Source organism: Centropristis striata, chromosome 5, assembly GCF_030273125.1.
Source record: "Centropristis striata isolate RG_2023a ecotype Rhode Island chromosome 5, C.striata_1.0, whole genome shotgun sequence".
Taxonomy (NCBI): Eukaryota; Metazoa; Chordata; class Actinopteri; order Perciformes; family Serranidae; genus Centropristis; species Centropristis striata.
The window spans coordinates 37,770,970-37,797,223 of NC_081521.1; the positions used below are offsets into that span (position 1 = coordinate 37,770,970).

General features: G+C 38.0%; 1 protein-coding gene across 1 annotated transcript in view; it reads right to left on the bottom strand.

Annotated features, from left to right (window-relative positions):
- The window catches only part of LOC131971143 (metabotropic glutamate receptor 4-like), a 238,266-nt gene that overhangs the window by 44,228 nt on the left and 167,784 nt on the right, over positions 1-26,254 (bottom strand). The window contains exons 4-5 of the mRNA XM_059332455.1: positions 5,993-6,128; positions 1,222-1,376 (exon numbers count right to left, since the gene is read on the bottom strand). Coding sequence (XP_059188438.1) covers positions 1,222-1,376; positions 5,993-6,128 — 291 coding nt within the window. The remainder of the gene's footprint in view (positions 1-1,221; positions 1,377-5,992; positions 6,129-26,254) is intronic.

Here is a 26,254-nt window from a genome sequence, read left to right on the forward strand (position 1 = left end):
ATATAAATGCGTCCTTGATTTTGAGGCAGTTATTTAAGTAACTTTAATATAAAAATGTGAGATAGAATCTACTTATTTTGATCACATTAAATATAATCTGTCAATTATAATGTAATTCTAAATCAAGAGAATTTTGAATTAATCCAACACAATATAATTAGTCTGTTTTTAATTGACAGGCACTTCCTGTTAAGTTGTTATTAACTCAACTTGTAACGTAGTTAGATTTAATTAATAATATTGAGTGCAATCTGCTATTGTTGAATTGTTCTTACATTTTCATATGATAAGAAAAATGTGAACTCTGTTTTACTTTATTTATGTTGTTTTTTACATGGCTACATTATGCTATAGTATGAGTACATATTGTGGTTTTCATAGACAACTTTATTCACAATTTACCAACATTGTTAAACTCAGCTCTGCATATACAATAATGGCACAAGGAAAATATATCCACTATAGCAAAAATATTGATTCAATCAATATGAAAGGTGATTACAGCCATTATATTTTTGTCTAATTTGGCTGTAATTGGTAGAAAACTAATACATGAATGGTCATTAGAACTCAACATGGTCTCACAGAAATCCGTGAAATAGCCACGGAATCGCTCAAATTTCCGTGAAACTGACACGGATTTCGCTTCAATGCAAGTTAATGACAGCCATATCCCGTGGCTATTCCAACATACAAAGTGATTATGTACATTCACTGAGTGAATATTTAGAAAATAAAACATATATTTCTCACTAGAAATGTGATCAAAATCCATTTTTATGCAGAAACTAAGTCAAAATATTGATTTTTCACTAAAAATGAGAGAACTGTCCGCCATGTTTTTTGTTCTGACCGCTGGGACCTTGAAAGTCACGTGACTTGGAACAAACCAATAGCCACGGGATATGACTGTCATTAACTTGCATTGTAGCGAAATCCGTGTCAGTTTCACGGAAATTTGAGCGATTCCGTGGCTATTCCACGGATTTTGAGTTAAGCGAAATCCGTGGCTATTTCACAGATTTCTGTGAGACCAGGTTCTTAGAACTATGTGTGCTGATTCTAGAAGGGACATATGATTAGTGGACGCAAAAATACACTACAGTAAGCAGAAAAGTGGCCAAAGTATCAAGATTTCATTAAAAAAAAAACTTTAAAAAAAAACTGTGAGAAAATAATGAGCATTATGTGGGATGAAGTTAGGATGTGTACTATGAATACCTCTGATGGACTGTCGTTTTGGTAGGATGGTGACAGCCCCTTCTGCCATCTCTTCCTGGTTCAGTATTGGGGTGATTTTGGACCCCCAGCTGTCTGAACCGACCCAGATGAAATGACCAGTTTGATTGGCCTTCTTAGCTGCTTGTAGGAGCCGCCTTTGGGACAGAGGAGAACAGCAATGTTTAGTTCTACAATATAATGTGTTGTCACTGTTTCCATTTATTTTCTGCATTAACACGCACATACAGTGATTTATTACCCATGAAAGAAAGCTCATATTTAAAATGCAACCTAAAGAGGAAGTGCAGCTGTCATACAGGTGATTCCATAACGAGAATATTCTATTCTGAGTCTGCACCAAGTTGCACCGAGACACTTTAGTAGAATTGAAAAGCCACCATAGACACACTATCCATTCCCAGTGCAGAGTAGTTCTTCTTGGCTGTGGCAGAATGACACCCTTGCCACATTTGTCCAGGCTTGTTGCCAATGGAAGTTAGTATGGGGAGCTGTAAAAAACTGCCAGCGAGCTCTGCTGTAGCAGCAGAGTTACATCAAGAAAGCTTGAGCACAGCAACATAAAATTTAAACACAGCCACCTGGCATATGAAGCATTACCGACCCTCAAACCTCCCCAAAGATGCCAGGACAAAATATATATTAAGCATCCTATTGTGCTATAGACAACATCTGCTTTTCTGCATGGCATATGCTGTCCTAACATCTCCTAAGACTTTGTAGTTGCATAAAGAAGGACGGGAAGGTTGTAAAATAATTACTGCAGTTTTTTTCCATTATGTGGAGTGGGCGAGCAGTGACTCATCCAACTAACTTTATGTCTCTTTACCTTAGTTTAACACCCCAGGGACATGTGTTTGATTGGTAATGATTTTTTTTTTCTCTCAGTCTCGGCTCCAGAAATGTAGTGAAATATCTTAAGATGCAATTACGTGCTGCATGTAGGAAAAATGAAAGAAATAGATTTTCTCACTATCAGGAGATTACATAACAGAGACATGGCTAGACAGGCTGATAAGTCGAACACAGTGAGAGGGTCGTGGATAGGTGTATACTGTCCCCTAAACTTTGACAACCCAATTTCAGTTCCAAAGTCATATTAAGTCCTTGACTGTGATTATATTATACTTTATTTTATATGAAGTACTTTTTTTTTATTTTATACTTTAAATTATATACAAGAAAACCTGGCTACAACTGTAACAAAAGTTGTTTTAGTTACCTAATTTGACATTAAACATTTTACATGCCTTTTAAATAAAAATGTTACATTTCTAGGTGATAAATAAGCAAAAATTAAACGTGCAATAAGATTTTTGTAAAATAATCAGGGGGAGGAATTCAGTGTTCACTGGATGCTGTTTACTGCATCTTTAATGTTATGAAACCATGTTGTTTTCTCACACAACAAACAAAGCAAAGGACAAATCTGTCTACCTGACTAGATTATGAAAAGCAAACCCATTTTCACAAACACATTTTTTTCTTGTTCTTTCTAAGGCTGAGGCGAGACATAGTATATTTATGTTTAAGAGTCACATTATAAGGCAACATCAAAACGTCTCAAGACTCTTTATACTTTCTATGCAGAAAATGTTAGTTTCTTATTGGGCGGCTGCCAGCTCACTCTGACTGGGTTCAAGGATAGAGCAGGCATGCAGCGCTAAAATCCCCCTGGCTTTCTGTAATTACTATATATCCAGACTATTACCCGTTATCAGGACCGGATTAAGTCAATGAGCACTGGGACTTCTGCCCTGGTCATCATCAAGAGACTGCCCCAAATCACTGCCCACTTCCACTCAGAATTCACTGGCCTACTAACTGGTTGCTGGGAAACATTTCCCTTACAAAGCCACAACAGTGCTGTGTGTGTTGATTCAGCCTACAGCTAATTAACTCGCTCTTAATGCAGACGATCCATCTTAATAATAGATAATGAATTTTAATTGATACATTTATGCCCCCACAAGGAAAGCAGAGACACTGTTAATTGTATTTTGGAAAAGTATTGTCAGGATAGAGAGGGACAACTGAGTATGGCAAAGCTCTTAATCAGATAGAAAGGACACATGGGAGTGGACAAAATATTAAAAACACCTTTAATGCAATGCATTTCACCCAACCTCAAAATCCGTGGAATAGCCACGGAATCGCTCAAATTTCCGTGAAACTGACACGGATTTCGCTACAATGCAAGTTAAAGACAGTCATATCCCGTGGCTATTGGTTTGTTCCAAGTCACGTGACTTTCAAGGTTCCAGCGGTCAGAACAAAAAACATGGTGGACAGTTCTCTCATTTTTAGTGAAAAAATGAATATTTTGACTTTGTTTCTGCATAAAAATGGATTTTGATCACATTTCTAGCGAGAAATATATGTTTTATTTTCTAAATATTCACTCAGTGAATGTACATAATCACTTTGTGGTGAAGATCTCGCCAGAAAAATATGACTGTCATTAACTTACACTGTAGCGAAATCCGTGTCAGTTTCACGGAAATTTGAGCGATTCCGTGGCTATTCCACGGATTTTGAGTTAAGCGAAATCCGTGGCTATTTCACGGATTTCTGTGAGACCATGTTGATTTCACCACAACAACTAAGCATGGCCTCAAAAATGTGCATGTAGTGCACTCCCTTCTCTAACTCTTCGCAAAAATTTAAAGTAGTATCGCAAAGGTAACATCAGTAGTGGAAAAACTGCTCAAAACATTTATTACAAGTAAATGTTGCATTTCCTCTGTGTAGAAATATAATCCTGCATTCAGAATGTTCCTTAAGTACAGAAATGTTATCAGCAGTGAGCAAAAGTATTCATTATTTTAACTTTTGGTTAGACTATTTTTTTTTTTTTTTTTTTAGATTTCTTCAACTTTTTTGTGTGGCCACTCTGAGCGCTTGTAGTTTAAACTTCTGGAACTTTTCAGAAAGGCCAAGAAAATGTAGAAGAAGCTCTTCTGGCCGTGTCTGTCTATCCTGAGCTGTGTAATATGTCAGACAGAACATATTGGTTGGCCTATGACAGTCCTGGAAGTGGGGTCCCTGTAACCGTACCTCTCGGACGAGGCAATGATATTCACAGTATTGTCTCTGATGGACGGTGGCAGACACATCCTGCCTCCTCTACAGCTGTCAGATTGACAGCTTATTCATTCAAAGTATATAGGGCAATATATAATATCCTCACGGTGCAAAAAGAATGTCAGGCAAACAGATAATAGCCCAAGAAGATAAAAAAAGGCAATAGGGTGATGCTAGTCTATTATACAGCGGCATCAGTGGTGATCTATGTTGTCAAGATACTGTAGAAACCTGCAGCCCTCTATATAAAGCACTCCAAAATGCTCGGGCAGCGTTTTTCTTAGAAAAAATGCACACATTTCATAACGCTTAACCTATTAGCATTTGACTGACATGCCAGCAGAACATCAGTTTTCTTTGCTTTTTAATTCATAGGCTTTAGAGAAGGTACTGATATCATATGAAAGTAAAAATAAAAAGAGGAATCCATTGGTAATGTAATGATATCTTGTTCGAAAAGGGTAAAATAACATACAACAACAACAATTATACTCTCGGGTAGGATGGCCTGCTCTGGCCACTTGAAGGGCTAGGCATTGGTATACTTTCATTTATAAGGCAATATTGGGACTTTTCCGCCTACGTACATTTGCAGCTTAATTACTGTGAGAAATGCAGGATCTTATTCTCTTCGTTCACAAGATCAATTGTTGCTTTCTGTCCCTTATGCTCGTACGGAGTTGGGTAAAAGGGCATTTGTTTACTCTGCACCTTATGCATGGAATATGCACCAGAAAGAATGGAAATTAACTGAATTTGTTTCTTTGAGCACTTTTAAATCCAAACTAAGAGTTATTGAGGCCAATTCCATAACATGCACTTGTTTCTCATGACTTGTTTAAGGTCTGTATGTTATGTAAATATGTAACTGTATTCTGTGTTTGCTGCCTCTTGGCCAGGGCTCCCTTGAAAAAGAGGTTCTTAATCTCAATGGGATATTCCCTGGTTAAATAAAGGTTAAAAAAAAAAAATTACTGAAGTTAGTGCAAACCTAATTACAGGATTTTGGTATGATTTTCCAAAGGTAATGATGTAATATTCTGGAGGTGTTTTGACCTGCTGTCTCCCCCTAAAAATTCACTGCCTGCAAACTTCCATTCTTTCTAAAAGTGTGCAGAATGTTGAATATTTCTACAAAAAGTCAAAGTATCTTAAAATGGAAACCCTGAAATAAAGAGAAAGATTCTGACATAATAAATATTTCCACCTCTGTTTAGTAGTTATTTGCAGGTTGTTCCATTTCTTGGATCACACCATTTCTTGGTGTCTTGTTATTTAAGACTACTACACTTGCCTGTGAAATATCTGTTACAACATCTTCATTGAAAATGTGAATACGCCCAAATATAATCATACTTGTCATTTATAAGTTATAAATATAAACATGAATGTAGCAGACTGTTATTCACAAGGAAGCAGCAATTTATTTTCTTTATGCACACGGGAGACATTGTGACATTTTAATGCCAGCTGCCGAGGCAGCCTCAGGTAAAGATATTACTAAACAACATTTATCACTGTAGACGTTTTAAACTCTTAAACTGCTTTGCTTCAACTTATCAAAACTCTTGTTTTCATGTCAGAAAAACATAGCAGGTAAATGTATTAAAGGGAGGACAATGAGTGTTTAAAAGTAGGTGAGATAAACCAGGATAAAAGTTGCACTCACTTGATGTCGTCCTCATTGGCAAAGATAATGACGACTCGGGCGTTCGGGTTCTCACTCAGCCTGCGGATGATTTTGTCAAACTCTCCAGTTTTTGGTTCACGTGGTATTTTCACAGACTGGGAAATGCACAGACCACCTATTTGGAAGAAAAAAGATAAAAAAAATGTCCAAATTAAACAAGTAAAAAAAAAACGCCAAAAAAACACCAACATTCATTTCAATAAAAGCTGCAGCTTTCTCAAACTCTTGTGCAGCAGGAATATTTGTTGTAGTTTTGAGTTGTTTTCTTCTTTCTTTTAACCCACACAAATCTTTTTCAATCCTCTGGACCTTTTTTATGATACATGCCGTATTAAATGTACACAGGTGCAATATTTCACAGCATGAGGGATGCAAGGTATTAAAAAAAATCTTTCCTTGGACCACAAGGGGCAACTTTGAGACGTGGAGACCCATCAATTCAGTTTATGCTCCTGCCAGGGAGACCGGGGGAATTTGGTAGCATTTGGAAGTACATAAATTTTGTAATTGAAAACTGGTTCCATTTGTTCAGAGTCATTTTTCTTATTACATAGCATGCTTGGTGTTGTTCAAGGTAAAAACTACTCTTTAATACATTTCTTCTTCTTCTTGTCTTGTGACAAATGAGCCATTTTTGAAAAGGAGACAGAAAAGAAACCTGAAATATATTATTTAAAATTCTAATTGAATGAGTCACTTTAAATGCTGGTAAACCATGCATTGTCCAGTGACATTGATTAGTTTAGTTTAGCTTGTTAGGTACTGGCCAGCACATACCTCCAATAATTCCCCACAGATGTATAAACAGAGGAAATGGTATTGAACAAAAGTCTTAAGGCAGCCAAAGACGTCCCCTGGTTACCAACAAGCAAAGGCTTTTTAATTCCCAGTGCAACATTTCAGGATAACAGTTTTGTCGCCCTGCCAAAATGCCACAGAGAGAATGTGCATGTTAATGAATTTCCCTTTCGTGACCCAGTACAAAGCCAGCCCAATGAACAATCAATGCAGGAATAATACCCTCTAGTTCAGTTCATGGCAGCCAGACTCACACCATAAAACAAAGCCTGGCCCCAGCTCAGATACTAATAGGTTGGGAAACTGGAAATATGAGTAAAGAGAAAGGGATGCCATTAAATTAGCAATGATGTTGGGCTGCTTTGCTCATGGGTATAAAAAGTCACGTCCGGTTAAGTCAGTCAGGGGCTACAGTCAGTGGCCTGCAACATGCTTCTGATTGTATGCTGTGGATGAATTTAATGATGTTTTCTTTCTCTTCTAACTCTTGCTTTCGCTATTTCACTGGGGCTTTTCTCTCTCTGCTGCGTGTATAGGTTTCCTGTGGTGATGCATGTCACAGCTAGAGCACGACAGTTCTGACTTATACATCCACTTGGCTGGTTAATGCATTAGCAGTTCCTTCACTGGAGGAATAGACTCGTTCCTGTGTGTGTACTGGCCCATGTCTCATTGTTGGGGGATGTGCCCTTCTGCACTCAGGCAACACTTTCCCCTGATTTACTCATTTTTCCATTTCTTAAATGGTAAACTTAAACTTAAATCTGACAGTGAACACAGATTTCATCAAGACTCAGGAATTTCAAAGATTGCAGCATCCATGTTGTAATAAATGAACAAATAAAAATAAAAAACAAATAAATCAGTGATTCTCACATGGTGTTTATTTCATATATATGTATATATATGTATGTATATATATGTATATATATATGTATGTGTATATATATATATGTGTATATATATGTGTGTATATATATATGTGTGTATATATATGTATATATGTATATATATGTGTATATATGTATATATGTATGTGTATATATATGTATATATATATATGTGTATATATATGTATATTTTTGTATATATGTATGTATGTATATATATATGTATATATGTGTGTGTATATATATATATATGTATATATATGTGTGTATATATATATATATATATACATGTGTGTGTGTATATATATATATATATATATGTGTGTGTGTGTGTATATATATATATATAGTTCATAAATGAGTTTCTAAAATAATAGAAAAATAGAACTCTTCTACAAAAATGTTTAATGCACGTACAGTATTTTTCTTGTGTTGTTGTTTCATGCAGCTGAGACTATAGCCTTATAAATAAGAATATTGATGGGGGGGCTGGTTGTTTACTTTCTTTTTAAGGGGTCGGTGGTCTCTGGTATAAATGGTACATATTAAGAAAAAACATCCATTCACTGTTTTTCCACCTCACATATACTTCAGACCTGTTGTATGTTTTTTAGCCTGAGCGGTGTGTGGTATAATAAGGTGGAGATTGAAAAGTACAATAAAATCCAGATTGTAATATTATAACATACTTGAAGTAATCAAAACAAAGCATTTCATTCTGATTAATTATTCTTTTAATTTACTCTGGAGGCATCATTTTACTTTCCTGTGTGCATGATCTTCTGATGTTATCCTCCTTTTGAAGCACTTTGTAAAGTGTGTTTTGATATGAGAGTAAAAGTGATGGTGATTAAAACATCACTTTTAAAAGGTACGATTGACAAATTAACTATACGTGCGCTTTAAATAGCCTGAGCTGCATGTACAGCAGTGGTCATGAGTAATGATGGCTGCTCTGGTGTTGTTGGAGAACTGCCAATGCACAGTCATTGAAACTGTGCTACCTTTTTGCTGTTGTTTCACTGATAGGTGTTAAAACTAATGTTTCAGGCACATTTGTTGATAAGCAAACTGTGGGCTAAGAGCATGCCAGTGTCCATTTGCCGGCTGCAGGAATTTTACTGAACAACAGGTTTAACCTCCTGTGACCCTGCGTCCTCATATGTGGACATTAGATTTTAGGTTTTTTGGACCTTATATTTCATTCTGCTTAACTATATGCACTCTAGAATAAGAACAATACATCAATCAATGTAAAAATCAGATGGCAGCATCTGGGTAAAGTCAATTAACAGCTTTTACCCAGACAAAAGTGGACCAGGTACCAAAGCTGATCAGATTTTATGGCTAAAACTTGTGTATTTGTGCTTAATAATGTTTGTAGTTTGATGTTCTGTGCAAGTTTGACTATTTTTAGCATTAGCAACAAGTTCCAACTCTGCTAATCAGGAAGTATTCATTTGAAAACGAATAGACTTTTACTATCATTCTTCAAATGAGAGGGTGTAAATGTAAGGAAATAAAAAGTTTTATTCACTGGTGAATTAATTGCGTTATACAGTAAAATGAACCCATTATTTTTTTTCAAAAACTAATTCCTGTTCAAAGACAATGCTTAGTTTTTGTATTTATCAGGTCCTACAAATCCAAAATATCTAGGAGAAACTAACAATACTTACCAAACAAAAGCTTGGGTCTCAGGAGGTTAAGTAAAGATATAAAAAATATGCATGTAGACCACTTGACAGTTCACAATATTTGTGCATCTTTCTACAATCTTGATCGCCGAGGCTTCGATAGAACCAAAACAGAGGTTTATCCATCTACCTCTCTGTGTCATTACACTTACACTACCCAGAAAGGCACATGGGAAATTTAGCCTCAGCAGCATAGCGACAGCTCTCTGCTCTCAGAGACTCTATCAATCATTGGATTCTATGTCTTTGCCTCACTGGTACTTCAGTCCCCCATTCCCCCAACATCTGCCGTGTGGAAGCAGAGCACTCATCCCTTCCTTTCCTTCTCTTCTCACGGCACAAGCAGCAGGCTGCAGCATTGCTTAACCTCTGGAGAGAAACCCAGGAGGACCGGAGGGATAAGAACCCGGCCTGTGGGAGTTGAGGCGTACTGAACAAGGTCCTCCACGGGCCTGGCATTGTAACTCTGTTAGTTGTAGGGTAGACACAACAATTTGTTTTATTGTTCACACTACCCATTCATCCATGCATCTGTCCATCCATCCCCCTCTAAGTACAGGATGGTCAAAGACATGGTCCCTTGACTCAAGGACCCAATTCAAACTCAGTGACAGGGAGCAGCCTCCAAACAAGACACTCAATCCCTGCTCCCAGTATTCTTTTTTTTCTGTTTTGTAGCGGACTTTCCACTATGTCACACTTTTCAAATCACACACACACACACACACACACACACACACACACACACATAGTATACTGTATATAATATACACAGAATGAGAAATAGTAATATTCTTCCAGTTTTCTTCCAGCTGCTATCTTACATACGTCGGTTCAGAAATGCCAAGCTGCTCCAAGAGGACACTTTCATACAACTTAAGTGGCTTTTAATTGGTCTTGGTAATTATAGGGCCTTGCTCATTACATATTTTATATTAATTTTAGCTCATGAAACAAGCCTCTTAAGAGGTATCAGATTTTCAATAAAACACTTTGCTGGATTCCATTTTGCCATTGGACAGGATGTAATTAGGGAGTCTCCCCCTCCTCCTGTCTGCAAACCGACCTCACTTAAACTGAACCAGACCACCTAATGGTACTTTGTGAATACAAGAACATATAGAGGAAGACAATTATAAAGCAATTAATTTGAAATGTGTAGCTGGCCTGAAAGCAGACCTGAAAAAAGAACCCCACCATTTACCTCATTGTTAATGTCTCCAGAGACGTACAGGATTGTCTGTTAATTATAGTTATGTATCAAAATCACCCTGAAAATGAGAAAATGATCTGTGCAGATTGACAATCATTGACTTGTGTCAAAATTAACTCAATAATTGGGCTGTGATTTAGGTTTTGCAAAGTGGAAATGAATACAAAAATAATAACTAATGGTCAAGTTTAGCTGCAGGTAATTTTCCCAATGACCTGTTGCAGTGTGCCAAAACCGCCAAAATGATCTGTACATAAAGGGCAAGGTCAAATCTCCTGTCTAAAGAAGGGGATCTTAATACTGCAGATACTGCTGAAAACTTCATGAGCACTGTATTTCTCTCCCAACACTCATCCTATACCACTCTTAACATCTGAGCCGCGACTAAAAACCAACTCTAAAAATATCCGTTGCTGAGGAGACTGCGAGCCTCCTCTCTCTCGTGTCTTCCATTGTCAGCCCCAGTCTCTGCTCTCCTAATAACTCAGAACACTAATATTCCCTCTCATTTGACACCCGTGGGAGAGACAGTGCTGCCATAAACATTAAATATTTCCTGGCACTGTGGACGATTGCAGCACAGCTCCTGTGCTTGGAGAAAAGTACAGCAGAAGCACACAAAATACACCCAGGTGGGCGTTGTGGGGAAGGTGCAGGTATATAAATAGCCTGTTTATCGGGATGCCCTAAGTGCAAATACCTACACAAGCAGGTTTAATTTGCAGCTGGAGAACAGTACAACAGTAGCAATGGAAACACAGAGATCTAAAACTAAAGTAATGTTGCCTCTACAGTTCTGATGACTAATCAGTTTTACTTGCTGCAGGTTTGAAAAATTGTCACTTTTTTCTACGCTGAATCAAAACATCAAGACCTTAGCTGCTACTTTTTGGCAGCAAGTGATTTGTTACAGCCAAAATACATGAGATACATCTGCCACAGCATGCCTGCAGCAGATTGCATCCATTATAATCAACTAAAGCTGCTGCAGTGGCCACAGAAGCTTTGCACACCCACACAGGCATTGTACGCATCGTCTTTACTTTTAAGTAGCTGCTTTTCATTCTTTTTGCACGCCTATGCAGCCCTCTAACAGGTAAAAATTACATAGAACTGGGTCAAATTACAAGTACAATCTGTTAAGATTAAAATGACAAAATACATACAACATTGTACGAAAGCCAATGGGAGCAACCTTGTGGGTGTTTGAAAATGAATGAATCAACTCTATGTATCCATGATCCTGTAGTTGCATTACCAACTGCATTATAACCTGAAAAAACTCAATATGCACACAGTAAAGCTGACAGCATCCACAAATTACAAAGACAGAGTCTGTGTAGCAGGTAAATAGCCCCGTTCCTCCCCACCTAAGTAGCCCATCGTGGCGTCCGTGCCCTCTGTTTTTCAGTTGTTAGGCAACAGACAAGAGTTAATAATGAGACAGCTTGTTTGAGCTGCACGGAGCTTTGAATTCCCATCTGCTTTAAATGGCAGCATTGTTCCATCAATTCATTGATAGTCCTGCATATACTATCTGGCTGGTGACCAGTAATCAACCTCACTGGTGTGATCACAGCGGTTCACAGATACTCTCAGGTGAGTTCAAAGTCATAAAGAACATTGTGAACCATAACAAGATGATGTGGATAGCATTAAAAAGGCAGATAAATAATGTCCCCCTCTGATTTAGTCACCTGTATACCAAATGATTTATGCAAATCAGTTGATCATACGCCAGCGATAAACTGGCTACCTGACTACTGTTTCTCTGCTTTTCATCCAATGCATGCTGGGACAAGCTAAAGCCCCCGAGAGGGAGAGCAAATGGCTGGAATTGATTTTAGGCAGGAGAAACACCAGTATAGGTAAAACCCCGACCAATCCCTGGTAGCAAAATGTTTCTGTTAACGAACAGCAGGAAGTGTGGCTGTGTTTTACAGATTGTGTTTTCCTCCTTTTATCAGGAATACAGCTGCGGGTGAGTGGGAGTGAAATACAGGGAGGAGAGAATGTGAGGTTGAAATCATTAGGGAAGCTGACCCTGAACAGAAAAGGTCCAGGTTTAGCCCCTTGTTCCAGCAAGCCCCCCCTCTCCTGCTAAAGTGTCCTGGAGCAAGACAGCAAATCCCCACAGTACCTGAGGCGCTGTTCCGTCTCTGACTCTGTGCTCTTACCTCCCTGTGCAGGGCTGAGGGGATAAAAAGAAATGAATTTCTCCTCAGGGGATCAATTACAGTATAATATCCCATTATAATTATTATAGACTGCTGAGCCACAAAGATAGCCCAAACTAAAATTTCATCCTTCTCTGCAATATTACGAGGATGGCTCAGATGGATTTAAAGACAGGAAGTGACCTGCTCCTGCCTGCAACATGGGGAGAACAAATGGGAAAAAAAATAAAACATGTTGTGTGTAAGTAGTACAAAGTACTTGCATCAAAATTTGGTAGAGATTACAGTTTATTTGAACCACATGAATGGCTTTCATATTAGAGGGGAGAAGATGAATGACCCCAATTCCACCTATGTATCATTGTAATTTGTCTATATTAAACGAAGCATGTGTGCCATTTTCCACATAACCCTCAACATTTGATCAAAGAGGTCTACCCAGAGAGTGAATTGCACAATATATGTGTGTATATTCAATTCATTTCAAACACAAGGTGTGTCTGAGTGCATTTTCTGCACAGCCTGGATAACCTGTCAGGGACTTGCTGAGTCTACAGGTTAATATCTGAGGCCGGCTTTGGGCTGGATCATTGATAAGCCCCCTGGTTCACCATGATGTACTGCTGGGAAAATGAGGCTGGACTGTGGTTTAATGTGAAGCTGGTAAGAGTCAAGTTTCTCCTCTCAAATATCACTGAGCAGCACACAAACACATGCTCGCTGTCTGCCTTTGCTCTGCCAATGTAAACAAGTCTATAGAGCAGATTAGATGTACACTGAGAGATGAGGAAAAGATCTGTGTTATGTAATGAAATGCAATAACACTGCGGAATGAATAACTTTATCGAAAATGTTCAGTTTTTATCACAAGTTTTGTGTCTATTCCTTGATGCATTTTGAGGCTGCACATTGGTGGTGCTGAATTGGTCTGTATTACATTTAAAAGGTGCATTTAGCATCTTCATTTAAACATAAGCAGGAAGGCACTTATATGACACTTATAATATGAGGCATGAATATAGAGCTACACCCGGAGAGTGCATGCTAAAAATAGCTTGAGTAATGTTTACTCAACATAAGGATTACACATATCCCAAAAGACCACTTGAGTCAGTTTCATTTTTCCAGCTAAAGCAACTTTACAGAGTTCATGCTGCATATTTTAATTTATTCTGTTTCAATTAGATACTTGTCAGGACGTCTTTAATCAAGTTTTTCCAAAATGTGTCGGAGATCTAAAGGCAACCAAAAAAAGGAGAGGCAGCACTATTTTGGTTCAAAGTTAGTTTAAAGAAAATCAATTCACAATGTACAACCTTGATTCCAAAAAAGTAAATTGTATGATAAATTCCTACAAACACAATATATTTAACTATGTTTAACTGATGTAGTTTCAGTTGATTTTTAGCCACATACTAAACAAGCACAATTGCAGAAAAGATACCTTTTAAATTAATCTTATACGGGCATTTTGACCTTGCAATTCTTCTGTTAGAAGCATTGGTCTAATCCTTAACCTTTCTGTAAACCTACGCAGCAACCTGGTCTCGCAGAAATCCGTGAAATAGCCACGGATTTAGCTTAACTCAAAATCCGTGGAATAGCCACGGAATCGCTCAAATTTCCGTGAAACTGACACGGATTTCGCTACAATGCAAGTTCATGACAGTCATATCCCGTGGCTATTGGTTTGTTCCAAGTCACGTGACTTTCAAGGTCCCAGCGGTCAGAAAAAAAAACATGGCGGACAGTTCTCTCATTTTTAGTGAAAAATCAATATTTTGACTTAGTTTCTGCATTAAAACGGATTTTGATCACATTTCTAGCGAGAAATATATGTTTTATTTTCTAAATATTCAGTCAGTGGATGTACATAATCACTTTGTATGTTGGAATAGCCACGGGATATGACATTCATTAACTTGCATTGTAGCGAAATCCGTGTCAGTTTCACGGAAATTTGAGCGATTCCGTGGCTATTCCACGGATTTTGAGTTAAGCGAAATCCGTGGCTATTTCACAGATTTCTGTGAGATCATGTTGCTACCCAGGCAGGTGGGATTTAAGATAGAACATGTCTCCCTACAATATGGTCTGAGAATAGCAACCCTGTTATGACCATCCATATAAATTAATGTTTTACCTCTCAGTGAATTTTCTTTAATGAGAAGAGACCAGTAACGGAGGCAAACAAGCCTTCATATTTTTTTCTGGGTCTGTATGCTCTTAATAACTAGCCGTGCACTTCCTCTGTAGCCTGGCTTTTCTATGTTATTGACAGAAAGTGCTGCTGCAGAATATTTGGGTATCAAAGAAGCAGAAGATGAAACAAAATGAAAGGAAGCAATTTTCTAGCTTGCTGTGTCGTTGTTTATAATGGGTTTCAAATGTACTCATGGGGAGATGATCTGCTGTTAATAAGGAGGACATCTGCATGGTGATGTGTGAAATTAGATTGCATTAAAGAAGACTGTGATTTCTGTGATCTATCTTTCCATATGTTTTCTGTAAAATAAATGTGCCACCATGTCTATTTAGAAAATTCAGAAAACAAGCATGTTCTACAATCATTTGCATCTTTGGGGTCAGTAATTTCCTCTTTTAACAGCTTATTATATGTTAGACCATTTTCCTTATGTTATACAAACACATTGATTTGTTTGCCATTACAATGCTATCTTACAAATGATCTTTAATCTTGGAGTATTATTCTAAAATATGCCATTGATAACTAATCAATATTTTATCAAAAACAATTTACAGTTAACTGTTGTTTTTTATACAAACTGCTCTGTTTCAGTCCAGATATAATTGGGAAAACACATGCTTTTCTATGAAAAACAAATAGTGTTTTTTAAAAATATATTTAAGTTAACTTTTTATTAAATTCTGAAGATAAGAAAATGTTGTTGGTGATAAATCAGAGTTAGGAGGCTGCTTTGCATGTTCAGCTGAGAGCTAAGCTCGAGTAGGCGTTTAGAGCTGCATTAAACAAAGTAAGAGGGGCTTTGTTGGTTTAGGTGTGTATATTCAAGTACCACTGAGACAGTGACATATGACCCAGGATGTCCAGTTTGAGAAGTATTCTCTATAGTTTGAGAAATATTCTCTATAGTTTGAGAAGTAGTCTCTATATGAGGCCTGACTCACTTTTGAAACCAGCCTCAAGCAGCGTTTTTTTTTAACTGTAGTTTTCCATTAGTGAGCATTAGTGAGCTCATTACTTCCCATGTGAACCTTTGTTTGTTGGCTCATTCAGCAAGTTTAACCCACTTTACTAAGAGTTTTGATATTTTTGGCCGCCTAGTCCTCTAAACCATATGTCACCACATCTATTTTACCCTCAAATACCACCGGAAGGAGCGTTATCAAAACTAGCCCTCTTACCTCCAGCAGGAGATCTGCACATCCTCATACTTAAACATTGTTGTGAAACAGTCGCAATCTCGTTAGATTTAGGCAGCAAAACTATTTTCTTAAGGCTAGGAAAAGAAGTACATGGTTAGACATAGCAAAGTTAAGAAAGTAAAATAAACTGACTTATCTACCGGAAGTGAGGTACTTACATAGGGAACATAAAGTGCGACGTGAAGCATGATTTAGATCAGTAGTTCTCAACCTTTTTGAGTCGCGACCCCCAATTTAACATGCATGTTGTCCGTGACCCCCACTCACTGAACAGAATCTCACACCGACAGTTCAGATCACTCAAAAAAGAAACAAAATGACCAAAAAAGACACAAATTGACCACAAAATGATCAAAAGAGACACAAAATGACAAAAAAAACCACCACAAAATGACCAGAAAAGACACAAAATGACCAAAAAAAACACAAAATGACCAGAAAAGACACAAAATGACCCAAAAAAGAAACAAAATGACCAAAAAAACCCCACAAAATGACAAAAAAAAGACACAAAATGACCAAAAAAGACACAAAATGATAAAAAAAAAAAGACACAAAATGATAAAAAAAAAAGACACAAAATGACCAAAAAGACCAAAAAAGAACATTAAGTTACCAAAAACACATTAACTCATGAACACTTTAACACAGTGGAGACAGAGCTGACTTCCAAAATGATTTGGCGACCCCCAGAAATCATCTCGCGACCCCAATTGAGGTCCCGACCCCAAGGTTGAGAATAGCTGATTTAGATGACACGGGTATACATGCATGGCCTATGATACAGAACTACAAATAACAATGTTGACTTTTGGATTTACGCAGGACATGAATACCAGTCGGTCCTGTGTTGGTTTGCCCCATACACAACCCCTCACGCTCCATTAGTGGAGTGGACTTAGTGGACACACATCATAACCCGACTCCCACCATTCACCACATCACCCCCATCCTCCAAGAACTCCACTGGCTTCCAATAAAACACCAGATCAACTTCAAAATACTCCTCATCACTTTCAAAGTGCTCCACAATCTGGCTCCACTGAACATCTCAGACCTCCTCCACGTCTCCACTCCTGCCCGCTCCCTCCGCTCCTCCTCCACCCTCCAGCTCTCTGTCCCTCCTGCCTCCTCGTCACCATGGGCAGTAGAGCCTTCAGCCGCTCTGCTCCCCGGCTCTGGAACAATCTCCCTCCTGACCTCTGCACCATTGACTCCTTGCCACTTTTCAAATCCAGACTCAAAACTCATCTGTTCAGACAAGCATACGCCACCTAGTCACCCACTCACCATCTCAATACCGTTCGATGTTGTATTTTGTTGCCACTGTTTTTAAATTATTTTTATGTTTTGTTGTACAGTGACCTTAGGTGTTCTGAAAGGTGCTTATAAATAAAATTATAACTATTATTATTATTATTGTCATCCTTTATACTCTAATATTACGGCCACTACAGTGTGCTGCTAACTACAAATGTAAATATAGGCCGTTTGAAGCTGCTGTACTAAAAACAAATGGTGTTGATTTTAGGGGGAAAGTCTCTTTTTGGCAGATGAATTTTCAGAAGCACCGCTACTGGTATTTTTTTTTTTTTTTTTTTTAAATCCTTGCACCAAGAGCTGAGGCAATTAATTTCAGACTGACTATTTGCCTCCATTATAATAAAGGAAAGGAAAGGGAGCAATGAAGCAACTTTAGTGCTCCAACAGGTGCTGTGCTCTGGACTAGCTTGTTAAATTGAGTGTTATGAACTGCTTGGGTCCAATCTTTGCTCTCTGAAACAAAAAATGATCCACTCAAGCTTGTATTGATGACTCCGCTAACAATCTGTGAAAGTGTATTTGAGAACACAGCAGGGTGGAGATGTAGTTACACTCTGGCCTCAAAGTTGATGGATCAACTGAAAGTATTTGTTGGCACGGCTATTTTCTTAAGCCAAACGGCAACCAGTCCTGGTATTACATCTGTCAGCAACTCTGCTCCGATATCAGCAGGCTGTAAGTCCCGGAGGGAAATGGACCCACTCTCTATTTATCCCCACAGTGCAGGGGAGGCTCATGGAGGGCAAGAGGGCAGCGGTGACAGAACATGTTATTTCGTACATATTATTCATCCCACACAGTTCCCTCAATTTGGTGCTTGCTGGAAATATACAGCTCCCCCACTGCAGAGTATTTCTACAGAAATCACATTATCATTTAGACGGAGGTTTGAAATTTTAAAAATTAGCTATTGGCTAGTTACAGCTGTCAACTTACAGCATGACCAATGTGATGAAATTGCAACTAGAATGGATTCCACAATCTGAATGAATTCCATATAATAAATAGGAATATTATATCAACTAAAAAATAAATGTAGGAGAAAGTTGGTTTTCAGCACAGTGTTAAATCTAAACATAAAAACTGCCATTGTCAGTAAAACTATTACTTCAAAAATAAACCCTGAATCCTTGCTGCTGCTAAGAAGGATGAGCCCTGTTTATTGACAGCCATGACATGACATTAAAAACTATTATTTCACATCAGCAGTGTAAGCACAAATGATTTGTCTGCGTCGGCAGCAGCCTGAGAAATCCAACCCTGTCCTATTTTCCAGGAGCTGTAAAGTTCTGAGCCACGTTAATAGCAAAGAATTTTGCACAAATGTGTCAGTTTGACCCGAGGATACACACTTCACATACAGAAATTTTGATAATGCTTTTATATTCTTCAGGAGAGAATAGTAACTGCATGTCATTGTCGGCTATTGAGCAGTTTTGCTGGAGAGCTTTTTTTCTGTTTAATTCTCTGATCCTGATTTTTTTTTTTTAAAGGTACATGACAAAAGGTTCTGGGGCAACTATAAATTAGATTTCAAAATGACTGAATGACATTTTCCCTCTCAGTGTGAGTGATTTGTAAATCAAAGACATTCCTCTAAGCACTGTGAAATGAGCTTTTCTGCTCCGTGGTAAAACGACTCACCTGACAACCATGGGACTTTCCTTTTACCAAGGAGAATCCACATTGCAAAGCTCTTGAGATAAAATTCTGTTAAACCTTAGCTGAAGAGTAAAGTGAGTAAGTGTGTTCTGCTTCCTCGCATGAAGCAAAGCAAACATTAACGGTGCTGTCTAATCAGGCGTGGGCCCGGGTGAAGAGCGAGCTGCGGCGGGCCTTGAGGTGCTCATCCTCATGTTGTCAAAGAGCTGCTGAAAACTTCCCCGCAACTACATTTGATGTTAGACTGTCAGGCTGCGTCAGTCGAGATGTTACCTTCAGTAGCTGGCATACGTTCCTGACAACAGACGACTGAAATAATAGTTGACATTCTGCATTTAAATCAGGGTTTTTTTCATCCCCTGACACATCACAATAGTTTCTTTATCAGTGCTTCAGATGTGATAAATAGCTTCTTGGCTCTGCCGGCATTTTTCATTGTATCCTGCTGATATAGCCAACAGCAACTTCTGTGTGGTCACAGACAACAAGCTGCAGCAGTATAAATGGCCACTGGTGCTTTTTTGCGCTTACTACTTCAGTTATTAATATTATTCTGGCTGTATGTGACTTTGCTCATTTTTGTTTGGTCCTATTATTTGTGGATGTCACTTCTTCTCAATTTTATTATAGAAAAGTGCGAAAAAAAGAGTAGAGCTGTGAGAAATAGTTGATTAATTTGCAAGTTTCAGTTGCTCATTTTGAAGATTATATGTATGTGCTTCTTTGTTCTAGCATCCATTGTTTGTTTCATAAAATGAGCTATTTGAGAAAATTACCTCAAGTGGAAAATTATAACAAGCACGTTTCACTATTTTCTTCCATTCTTTCTTGACAAAACGATTAATTATTTAATCAAGAAAGTAATTTAATGATAAATTGATAATTACAGTAATTAGTAGTTTTAGTCCCACTCAACAGCGACTTAATGAACAATTACTCACTGTTGGCTTTGTGTAAGAAACGCTACTGCAGTTAAGATTTTAAAAGTAATGGGTCTTACATTTGTAATTAGACTTTTTCTGTACACAATATGTCCTTTCCTGTTGCGAAGGGACCCTCAATCACAACAATAACATAAAAAAGGAAAATTTAATTTTGTGTAGTTCAGTGGAGTCATGGGAGTTGCCGTCATTCAGGAAGTTTATTACAGAGATGTTGTGATCAGAACCTGAACCATCACTAAATAAAAGCAGTTTTATGTTCAATTTAAATAAATGTTTTCTGATGCTGTTTGCCAGACGGAGACATCCGTGGGGTGCTGCACTAACCCTGGGTGGGTTTGTTTCTCAGATAATTTAAGATCCAGTCATTGAGGAGGCTTTTACTGGGAGCCAAATTATCAGCAGAGTTCTCCACTGCGATCGAAATCCTGATTAAAACAGGTAAAAAAAAAAAAAAGCAATTGAAAATCAGGGTTTCTCTGATGGTGTTTTGTTGAAAAGGATATCCGGAAGAAGGTGCGAGCCGAGCTGCTGGCAACGTTTGTACAGCTGCTTTCTCTCATAACATAGGATCCAGACATCTAATTCTTAAATTCCTTCATCTGCGTAAAACACATAATGAAAACCAGCCAAAGTTTAATCAGTATTTTACAATCTTAAAGGTATATCATAAAAATGTCGCTGATGCATGTGCAAAGGGGATGTGACGCCATGTGACAGGCAACCAAATTAACTAAAATTACAGATTCCTCTGGGTTTGAAAATTGCTGGAAACATTTGAGATGATGTAACAACACAACTAAAAAAATATCACACAGGTATTTAGACATTTTAATAGAGAAAAGTTGCTGTTATATGTCTCTAACTCAGGGGTGTCAAACTCAAATACACAGTGGGCCAAAATTTAAAACTTGGACAAAGTCGCGGGCCAACATTGATATTTATTGAAAAAATGGACCTAAACAAGTTCAAACGAAATGGAACAAGCAAAGCTTGATATAACTTAATATTGCAAACATGCAAAACCGAATATCAAATAAAACAAACAAACACATCAAAGGCATTCATTTCTTCAATAAAATTTAGATAAAAAACGTATGTCCCTTTATTTTATATGCGGCCTTCTTTAAATTTAAATTTAACGGTAATCTTTTTCCACAGGCTAAAAATAAATGTAAGAATAAAATAACAATAATAAACCAAATGACTAATAATAATATCCTTCAATGAATGTGCAGCCATTCTAGCCTTGGACTAGCAAGAAAAAGTGCATAAAGACAACTTTAGTTGTTGCTCAGTTTGCTCCACACTGATCTACTGTGTTCAAGCCAAAACACCAGCAGAGCATTCTGGGATTTGTAGTATTATTTGTGCTGTATAATACCGGCGGGCCAGCTCTGGTTGTCATTTGGTATTTCCTCGCGGGCCAAATATAATTATACTGCGGGCCAAATTTGGCCCACGGGCCAGAGTTTGACACCTCTGATCTAACTGAAGACACTAGTGCAAAGTCACATTACTGGAAAAGCTTAAAGGTTAGTTTCTGGACCAAATATTTTTTCTCAGAATTGCATTCCTAGTATATTTCACAGAAACACTGTACTTCTGCTTCTTTCTAAAATGTGCCGCGCCATCAGACTGCACCAAGGTTCACAGGTGCCCCCCCAAGCTGCTGCCGGATCTACTTGAAGGTTCATCCATTTTGTGATAAAGTGTCTTCACCTTTAATATCGCCTCCAGCAGGCCCCAGGACAGCCTTCTGCAGAGGCCAGACCGGCCTTGCTGGGCACACAACTTCTCCAAGATACAGTAATGAACAATGCCCGAATGAATGCTCCCTTCTGTTAGATTGTTACTGTGCCAAAAATAGTGGTCTAAAAGCTTCTTGCCTGAAAGTGAACAAGGTAAACATAAAATGTCCTTTTTGCACATTTTGCAGAACAGATCACCTTGTCCTAATCGCGTCACAGATCAAATTGTGTAAACCGCTCCACTATCAACCGAGCATTTAATGCAAACAAAGGATTAGAGAGAATTGCTGAGAAACATTAAGCTAGATCATCCAAACCCACAGATCTGAGTTTTCTGGTCTGAGCGGAAAGTTTGGGATATTCTGTCACGCAGTGCTGAAAAGTCCCTTTGACATGATTGAGATAAAGCACATTATGCAAATAGAAGATTTGTGGCAGAGTCTCGACAATCGTTCTCTCTCTGTACACCTGCAGCTAAAACCCTTCATCGATTTTCAAACTGTCTGAGGAACCAAGTTCCAGGTGGTTGCAAGGAACATAAAGCAATCCTTGGAAGTGTAGCTGTGACAGTTTTAAAGACATGAAACCATTTGCGAAATGCTGCAAACTGCTAATCAAACAAGGTAATGAACAGTGGAAAATGGAAAAGTACAAAACGGGCAGAGCAGCATAACAATATAACTGAAGTAGGGCTATAGAAAGAGCAAATTCAATCTAAATGTGGCTGTTTGGGTTCCTTGTTCTTGTTTTATATTTGTCTGAATCATAACAGAAGTTAAATTTCTACTTTGTAAGTGTCTTGGAAAAATCCAGATGTTGGCCCTTGATTTGACACACAACTTAATTATCTAGCTCCTTCTGGTTTATCATTCTATCATATCATAATGTGTAACACACAGAGTGCTCTGTGGGCAATATTCCAACATTGCTCTTAGTAAAAGTATAATTATGCAATAGTACTGAATTTTTAAATGAAATTCATTTAATTAATTGAGTTGATTTAATTGATGCATTATAGTTTTATTTTAAAAGTTACATTGCATTTCATTTCCATGTGGTGATACTAATTTTAAACTAAATACTTTTAATTGATGAGTACTAGGTTTATATTAAAAGTTGCATGGCATCTAATTCTCGTAAAATTGTATTTTATTTAGAGTTTAAATATAATGAACGTCCACGCCTCATAACATTGGACTAGATTTATTATTTCTAGTTTATTACCCTAGTTTCCTATTGAGTCCATGATCTCAAATGCTACTTGTAAGTCTTCTTCAGTACAGCTTGTTAATTTTGCAAATGATGGTCCCATTAAGCAAGGTATGCTTTAGGGCTACCTTGTGATTGACAAGCCGTGACCACGGAGCTGTCCTTGTTTTAGTCTTAAAGCCTCATTCGACTCATTGAAGTTAATTGTAACTTTTTGGTCCCCTAAAAATGTGCTCAGTGTTTTACTGGACTAAAAGACACTTTGAAGTCTGTTATTCACTTTTCTAACCAAGCTAGTGTAAGAGTGAAAATGGGATATATTAATAATACTGTGATAGAAACATTATGTTCTTTCCTGGTGTTTACAGTAGGTTAAAATACTGTTATAATGTTATTGACCTGGGGGGCGCTGTTCAGCAGGGCGGTAGTGGTTATGTGGAGAAGAAGAGAGTTGTATTGAGACGGGCTTAAAATGTATAGAAAACTAAAAAGTTATGAGACAGACCCGGACTGTATTGTACTGATTTCTTCCTTCATATCTACACTGTCAGAAATAAAGGGCTGAATTTGTACCTTTAGGGGTACAACGGCTTGTTACTGGAGCAGTACAATCGAAAAAGGTACAGCTGTTGTGCCCTTGATATTGACATAATGGTAACATAAATTTACCCATTTGGCCCTCAAAAAGGTATTTAACTTAAGTCCAATAATTAGCCCTATCAGGAATAAGGGTAAAACGGGACTCCATTTCTGTCCCCCAAGATACAATCTACCTTAATGTACCCCCAAGGGCTCATTATTGGACCTCAACTAATTACATGTACTTTTTTGAGGGTTAAAAGGGTAAATAAAGTATATGGTTCCAATCCAAAGTTAAGGGTACTGTCCCAGTGACAAGCTGTTGTACCCCTAAAGGTACAAATTTAGCCCATTGTTTCTGACAGTGTACCCACGTCGCTTACACTAGCTATCAAGCACCAGCCATATTTTATAAATTGGTTCCCCCCTCTTGTCCAAATATGGTCACTTCTTGCTCCAACAAAACAACACAGTGACGATTAACCCATTGATGCCTAAAACGCCTGTTAAACCTCTGGGAGATTCTTAAAATAAGCCCCTAAAACCTGAAGTTTTTCTGGAAATTCAACAGAAGTGTCAACGCTTCTACTAAATAATAGATTTTTCAGCCTCTGTAGCAGGTAGAAATTAAATTCAAAAAGTATTTGAGAGCTTATACAAATACTACAAAACGACGTACCCGCTGTCCAGGCTTCAATGGGTTAAAACCAAGATGGCAACTGCTAAAATGCAAGACTCTGCTAGTCCACAAACTAGTGGGTGACATGACGCTGGCTACGTCCTTTTTCAGATGTGGTTTTAACCACTGGATGACTGTTCAGTAGTATGTAATGCCAGCAGGTGAAGAGCTGGGTAATTGGGGAAAATACCAAGATACAGGTGTTACACACTCAAAGTAAATTCACCTAACGTCTCTCTTAACCCTCGGAAGCCCACAGCAGCATCCATCAGGAGTCAATGGAGCCTGAAGCAGGAGGAGCAGCTGTCTGAGCCCTGACAGGGATTTCCTGTGTTTGACATGTTGAGCCAAGGGGACACGAACTCCCGCCCTCCTTCTTCTCCTCTTCCCTGCTTTCTTTCTTGCACACACAGTATAATTAAAATAAGAAAGCATATTAGACAGGAAGCTACAAATTTGCATAATGCTAACACCTTATTTATTGAAATGTTCTGGTAATGCCTTTCATCATCGCAGAAAAAGACTTTCAACATGAAACCAATTCATTATACAGACTATAGTGCTTTGTCTTGATCATTGTTAATAGCTACAGTATCTTAAGCTCATGAGGTACATTTACATAATAAGTAATTTCCTGTCAGTATTTCCCAAACATTTAAAAATATTACTAAAAAACTCTTCTTTGCACGATATTTTTCGGCAGGCTTTTCAGGTTAATGAGTATTCCAGTCACTCCTCTTGACATTTCCCTCATGACAAAGGGTGCAGTACGCAACCCTCATTTCTAACATTTGCATAATCTCCCTGTCATCCCTGGGCTGCTGTGTGCTATCTTTGCCCTACCTCCTTCTCCTCTGCTTCAACTGCCATTTAAAAAAAAAAAAATCTGATTAATTATGCTTTTAAATTATCCATCCAACGGTCCGAAAGTGTCAGTGAACACCAATATACCAAACTAAAGATTGTTGCGGTTTCATATAGTATTTCATATAGATGTACTTGAGATTCGTTCTTCTAATACTTTAATTTCAAAGTGTGTCACCATCTGAGTCCGTAAAATCCACCAAATTTGATTATGTATAGGGCTGTAATAGGAAGGTGTGCAATATCCACTGAAGCAAAAAAAAAGTCAGATTACTTTTTTTACAAGGTGAGAAAAAAGAAATGACACAGAGCGTCAGCCTCCATTACTGCAGAGGACCGTACACTCTCTAATAAGGACACTGGAGGCTGCAGCTTTTCAGTGAGAAGCACAAACAGAAAGAAATCTACTGAGGGAGCAAAGACTTGTGCATCAAGGACAGTCTTGCATTTCAAGGGTGACAACAGCAAGACATCATACAGAAAAGTGTTTTATCCCTCTTTTCTTGTAATCATCTTCTATAATGGCTCTCCAGCCTTAATCCCAAGGGCTGGTTTGATAGATGTTATACAATGGGAATGACCCAAATGAAAATATGGCTTTTTGAAAAGAGATCTGCGTCGAGGAAGGTGAAAATGTTTCAGTTGACAGTCCAGCAACTGCAGATGAAATACGGTCTGATGTACTGTTTGTTGCAAAACTGTCCTGATGATGACACTACACAGCAAACCAAATAATCAGGGGCTGCCACAATTTGGAGACCAATGCAAACAAGTTCTGTATGTGACGCTTGCATGGTCTTGCATTAAACATTTATGCCCCTTTCTCTTCTTCTGCATCTTCGCTGCCTAGAAATCTTTCACTGGATACTGCTGTTTCCTCTTCCAGTGAAAATAAAGTGGCGGATAAGCAAAAGCTTTTTTCATCTGACTCTATAATTCTGTATTTTGCACTAGACTACATTTTCTTGCACGGCCTCCTTTTGAAAACAGTGGATAATGTAATATCTCCACTTTAACATATCTAAAAATGACTAGATGTTACATATGTTG